The sequence below is a fragment of the Leopardus geoffroyi genome (assembly GCF_018350155.1).
Source record: "Leopardus geoffroyi isolate Oge1 chromosome D3 unlocalized genomic scaffold, O.geoffroyi_Oge1_pat1.0 chrD3_random_Un_scaffold_49, whole genome shotgun sequence".
NCBI classification, from domain to species: Eukaryota; Metazoa; Chordata; class Mammalia; order Carnivora; family Felidae; genus Leopardus; species Leopardus geoffroyi.
The window spans coordinates 172,843-178,842 of NW_025543561.1; the positions used below are offsets into that span (position 1 = coordinate 172,843).

Here is a 6,000-nt window from a genome sequence, read left to right on the forward strand (position 1 = left end):
CCTCCTCCTGCCTCTCTTCACCCTCCTCCCCCTCCTTCCCCTTTTTGTAATCCTTCTCCTCCTCCTCCTCCTACTACTCCTCCTCTTCCTCCTCCTCCTCCTCCTCCTCATTGCTGGGAGGGGCGAGTCCTCAGGCTCCAGAAAGCCCAGGGTCCTCTCCAGGAGTTGATAGGGGACAGCCAAAGGGAGGGGGCATGGTCAGAGCAAACACAAGCTGTCATTTGCTGAGTGCCTCCTGTGTACCAGGCACTGTGCCCTCCAGGTGCCCAGGGTGGAGCGGACGAAGGGTGGCAGGTTGGCAGGCATTCGGTGAGAGTGCGGGGCCATCTTTGAAAGCAAACCAGGCGCATCTCCCAGGGCCTTCTTTATCTAGCTGCACTGTGAACAAGAGCTGCCCACCCCTGCCATTCTCTTTCTCTCTTGCTACGGATCGGAGGCACCCAGAGGCCTGGAGAGCATGTGGAGTCCCTGCCTCCTTCCTGCCTGCCCCTTGTCTTCCTCCTGCCCATGGATTAAATGCCTTGGCTTCCGGGAAGAGGAGGTAATGGCACCCTGGCCTGGGCTGAGAAAGGTGACCGACTTCCCTAGGCTCACAGAACTATTAAGCAGTCAAGCCAGCAAGTGACTTCACCCCTCCGAGCCTCGCCTTCCTCATCTGGAAGAGAAGGATGATGGGACTTTCTGCGTCATGAGGGTTCGCTAGGATTGCAGGGTGGGGCAGCGCTTCGAGATCCACGAGACAAGGCAAGGCAGGCTGGATGGTGGATGATGGCACTTTCCCTCCCTCCTTCCCTCGCCAGGGCTTGCCTACTGCAGACACCTGTCCACTGTGAGGACCCACCTGTCAGCCCTGGTCAATCACATGATCGTGTCTCCAGACTTGCCCTGTGATGCCGGACATGGGCTGACGGCCAGGATCTGGGAGCAGTACCTTCAGGATAGCACAGTAAGGCTTGGCCTGGCTCTGCCTGCAGTGGGGCAGAGCCCTTGGGGGGACTGTCTTGTCATCTGAGCAATGAACCCACCTGCTTGCGGGGACTCAAGGCGGCTGTGACACCTTAGGGGTGGTCGGCGTACCCCACCTGAAGGCCCCGCCCTTCTTGAGAGTGCTAAAACCCACAGCCCCCTTCTGCCCATGGGTGTGAGGATCCAGGAGGCTGGAGCGTGCGCGTCCTCTCCTGGAAGGAGTAAAGAATCTGTCACCAAGGATTTATTAAGCATCACACGTATGCACAGTGCTGCACGAGGTGCAGTAAGTCTCTTCCGCAGGAAGGTTGAAACTACTTAGCTACTTAGGAGGAAGGTAGCTAAGTCAGAGGAGGCAGCTGGGCCCAGAAAACCGCCGCCCCCAGCGTGCAGAACCCTTCCACTTGGCCTCACGACCCGAGAATCCTCCCATCAGATATTTCACCTGGAAACGCATCTCTAAGGTTTTCTTACTAGAAGGCAAACATCCCTGCAAGGAAGATGTTTATGTGTGAAAAAAGTTTCACAGTGAAATAGCTTGGGAAACGAGAGGGGTCAGCTTTTCTGTATCCTGCAGAACTTCCCAGAACCTTGGCTAGGCTGATAGGCTTATGGCTCTCAAGAAACTGGGTTGGGGGGAGGGGGGAGGGGGGAGAGCATATGGAACAGTTTCTAAATGTTCCTAAATGAACTGTGAGATCATGACCTGAGCCAAAACGAAGAGTCGGACACTTCACCGACTGAGCCACCCTGGTGCCCCTGTAATTCTTATTTTTTTAAAAATGAGGTAACAAAAAAAATGAGGTGACATTGAGTTTGTATTTTAAGCAACAGCTTCATTTTATAGCAAAGATGTCTTCAGATCTCTAGGCGAAATGTTGAACGTTAGAACCTTCGCACTTCATTGATGAGTAGACCATACTTTATTCAGATCTTCCCCTAATGATAGACAGCTGGGCTCTTTCTCTTTTTATTTTTTTAAATTTTTTTTTAAACGTTTATTCATTCTTGAGAGAGTGTGAGCAGGGGAAGGGCAGAGAGAGAGAGGGAAACACAGAATCTGAAGCACGCTCTGAGCTGTCAGCACAGAGCCCGATGTGGGGCTCAAACCCATGAACCACGAGATCATGACCTGAGCTAAAGTCAGACGTTTAACTGACTGAGCCACTCAGGCGCCCCTGGGCTCTTTCTCTTTTTAAAAATTATTTCAAATAGGGCTTCAGTCGACATCTTTATAAGCACATATAATTCTTACTAGTGCTTTTATTTCGAGAGTAGATTCCTAGAAATAAAATTGATTGATATGCATTTAAAATTTAAATAGATGTGCCAGTTTACTTTCCCAAAAAGTCCTAGTGCTCATAATCCCGGCTGGCCTGGGAGAGTGCACATTTCCTGAGGAATTCAAAAGATTTGTAGACTTCTGGGCTCCACTCCAGCTTTACTGATTTAGCATCCCTGGGAGTGGAGCCCAAGAATTTCTGTTTTTTGAAAGTTCCCCAAATGCTTCTAGTGATCTTCCCAGTTTGGGAGGTGCTAGTCTAAGGACAAGTTGGTTGAAAAGATAGATTAGTCAGAAGTGAGTATCTTTTGTCTAACACTTTTGCAACAGTTTCGCAAACTGGCCATGTTTTTACCCTTCTTGGTTGCATTATTGCATTCGGGTGGACTGAGCTGCAGTAACCAATACAGTAACTACTTCAGTTGCTTGACATCATGGGGTGTATTTCTTGCTCACTCTTCAGTCCTCAGTGGGCGTTCCTGGTGGGTGGGCATCTGTCCTCCCTCCAGGGGCTCAAGAGTCTTTCATTCTTGTGGCCCCACCATCCTCCCGGGGGCCTCATAGTCATCTGCCTCCAGGCAGCGGAGCAGAAATACATAGTCTGAAGGGAATACACCTGCTTCTTCAAAGCTCTGGCCTGGAAATGGCTTGTATCACATCCTATCACATCCCATTGGCCAGAACCTAGTCACATGGCCACATCCAACTGCAAAGGAGGCTGGGAAATGGAGTCCAGCTGTGGGCCCCAGGACCCGAGCAGGTGGATTTTCAATGAAGCATTTACAGCCTCAGCCACAAATAGTTGTCTGATGTTTAAACTGCTTTGACAAGGCTGTCGGCAGAAGGTGAATTAAAATTTCCAACAGAGACAAAAGAGTGGCTGGTTTTGCCATTGTGGTGAGGTACATGTAAGACTAGCATTAAGATGGGAAATCTTGTGGGGCTCTTGTCTGGCTTGGTTGGTAGACCATGGGGCTCTTGATCTCAAGGTCGTGAGCTTAAGCCCCATGCTGGGTGTTAGAGCCTACTTAAAAATGTGAAATATGCTTGTAATTTTAGAATGTACAGTAAAGAGATGGGAGGAAACTGGACCTTGCTGCCCTTCAGAGTGGCTTTTCAAAAAGCAGTCATTGGCGTTTTACACACACACACACACACACACACACACACACACACATACACACAGATGGGACCTGCTGGTCCCCTCAGTGTGACTAATTATAACTGCAAAGCCTTTGCCTGAATATGAGTTTTTTTTTTTTCGTTTGTTTTTTTTTTTTTTTTTAATTTTTTTTTTCAACGTTTATTTATTTTTGGGACAGAGAGAGACAGAGCATGAACGGGGAGGGGCAGAGAGAGAGGGAGACACAGAATCGGAAAACAGGCCCCAGGCTCCGAGCCATCACCCAGAGCCTGACGCGGGGCTCGAACTCACGGACCGCGAGATCGTGACCTGGCTGAAGTCGGACGCTTAACCGACTGCGCCACCCAGGCGCCCCTGAATATGAGTTTTAAAAAGAGCAAACCTATTTGACAATACAGCAAACAGTTGTTAAAGTTATCCTTGTGTGCACAGAAGTTACTAGTGCATGAAGAACCAGCTGGAAATGTTCATTTTGGATTGATTTGCTTTTAAACAATTTTCTCTGAGCTGAGTCAAGGTTAATAACTTTGAGATGGTATGGCCAAATAAACACAATGCACGAAATTGACTAAAAGCTAAGTACAAATGTTAATTCATTGTATACTGGCTTTTTTTTTTTTTTTTTTTGTAAAAATGGGGTCACACTAGATATATTCTCCACCTTGTTTTTTCCACTTAACAATATACATCGAACATCTTTTTTTTTTTTTTTAATAAACTTCTTTTTTTTTTTTTTTTTTTCCAACGTTTATTTATTTTGGGGACAGAGAGAGACAGAGCATGAACGGGGGAGGGGCAGAGAGAGAGGGAGACACAGAATCGGAAACAGGCTCCAGGCTCCGAGCCATCAGCCCAGAGCTCTGACGCGGGGCTCGAACTCACGGAACGCGAGATCGTGACCTGGCTGAAGTCGGACGCTTAGCCGACTGCGCCACCCAGGCGCCCCTACATCGAACATCTTTTTGTTGAAGTTCTCATGGATGCACCTTCTGCCCTTTTTACTCTCTGTTGGTATTCCTGTGTAGGGATGCCCCGTTCCCCACCCCCCCACCCCTGTCGGCAGGCAGTTGGGGGATTTCCAGGGTTTTGCTTTCTCATATGATGCCATGATGGATATCCCAGAACATACGGCTTTGTTTGTTCACACCATGATCTCTAAGGACCAGGTCTGAGAAGTGGGACTGTCAGGTCACAGAGCCCACCTTTCCTGTTGACCAGACCCTTTACTTCCTCCCTCCCCGCCTACCACAGAGTTACGAGGAACAGGAGCTTCTACGCCTCATCTACTATGGAGGCATCCAGCCGGAGATCCGCAAGGCCGTGTGGCCCTTCCTCCTGGGCCACTACCAGTTCGGGAATGACAGAAACAGAAAGGAAGGAGGTTGGTTACGCCTGATGGGCAGTGGGGTCTTTGGCAACAAAAGGAGCTGGGTACTGTGGGGATGGAGGTGCTCTGGTTCCACGTTGGACCAAGATGGCACAGGGGAACATGGGGGAGCCAGGAAGCTCCAGGGCAATGCTGCCTGGTAGAAATACAACACAAGCCACAGATGCCATTGTGTAAAATAAACTTTAATTTTGAGAGAATTATAGATTCACGTACGGCTATAAGAAATAATACAGAAGGATTTATCTGATTTCTCCCAACGGTAGCATCTTACAAAACTATAATATCACAACCGGGGCATTGACATTTGTCTGTGTGTGTGTGTGTGTTGTGGGGGGTGTGTGTGTGTGTAGCTCTCCACATTTTATCACATGAGTAAGTTTGTGTATCACTCTCATGGTCAACAAACTGAACATTTCTGATGCTACCAGGGTCCTCCTGTTGCCCTTTTGTGGCCACAGCCTCTCCGTTCTCCCTGCCCGCCTAATAACACCTGACAACATTACCAGAACGTTCTTCGTTCCTGTAGTTTTGTCATTTCCAGAACATATATACATGGAAGCCTATAGTATCATGGTATATAACCTTTTGGGATGAACTTTTTCACTCAGCACAATCCTCTGGCAGTCTATCCTTTTCATGGCCAAGTGTTCTATGGTGGTACCCATGGTATGGATGTTTGACGATCCACCTGTTGATGGATAGGTGGGTCGTTTCCCCGGTTTGAGCTTTACAAATAAAGCCTGCTAGTGAACGTTCGTGTTTTCCCTTGAGCATAAGGTGTCATTAAACGATTCAAGATGACAGTTGCTGGGGCACATGGCGTGCTTGTTCAGTTTTGTAAGAGACTGCCAAGCTTCTGCAGTGGCTGCAACCGTTTTATATTCCCACCAGCAGTAATATGAGCGACCCACGCCTGCATCCTCACCGAGGTTTGGTCCTGTCACTATTTTTTATGTCGGCCACTCAGGCAAGGGTTAAATGACGCGTCATTGTGAATTTTAGTTTGCATCTCCCAAATGACTGGTGATACTGCACGTTTTTGCATTGTATGCTTATTGCCATCTGTGTATCTTTGATGAAATGTCCGTTCGTGTCTTTTTTCTAAGTGAATCGTTTGGGTTTTTACTGTTGCACTTGGGAGCTCTTTCATATGTTCTTGATACTTATTCCTTGCTGGCTGAATGGTTTGCAAATATTTTCTCCCCAGTTCTGTCTTGT

General features: G+C 48.1%; 1 protein-coding gene across 1 annotated transcript in view; it reads left to right on the forward strand.

Moving 5' to 3' along the window:
* The window catches only part of LOC123595693 (small G protein signaling modulator 1-like), a 78,628-nt gene extending 73,692 nt beyond the window's left edge, over nucleotides 1-4,936 (forward strand). The window contains 3 exon segments of the mRNA XM_045473362.1: nucleotides 801-946; nucleotides 4,644-4,745; nucleotides 4,747-4,936. Coding sequence (XP_045329318.1) covers nucleotides 801-946; nucleotides 4,644-4,745; nucleotides 4,747-4,788 — 290 coding nt within the window. The 3' untranslated portion in view covers nucleotides 4,789-4,936.
* Nucleotides 4,937-6,000: the final 1,064 nt, after the last annotated feature.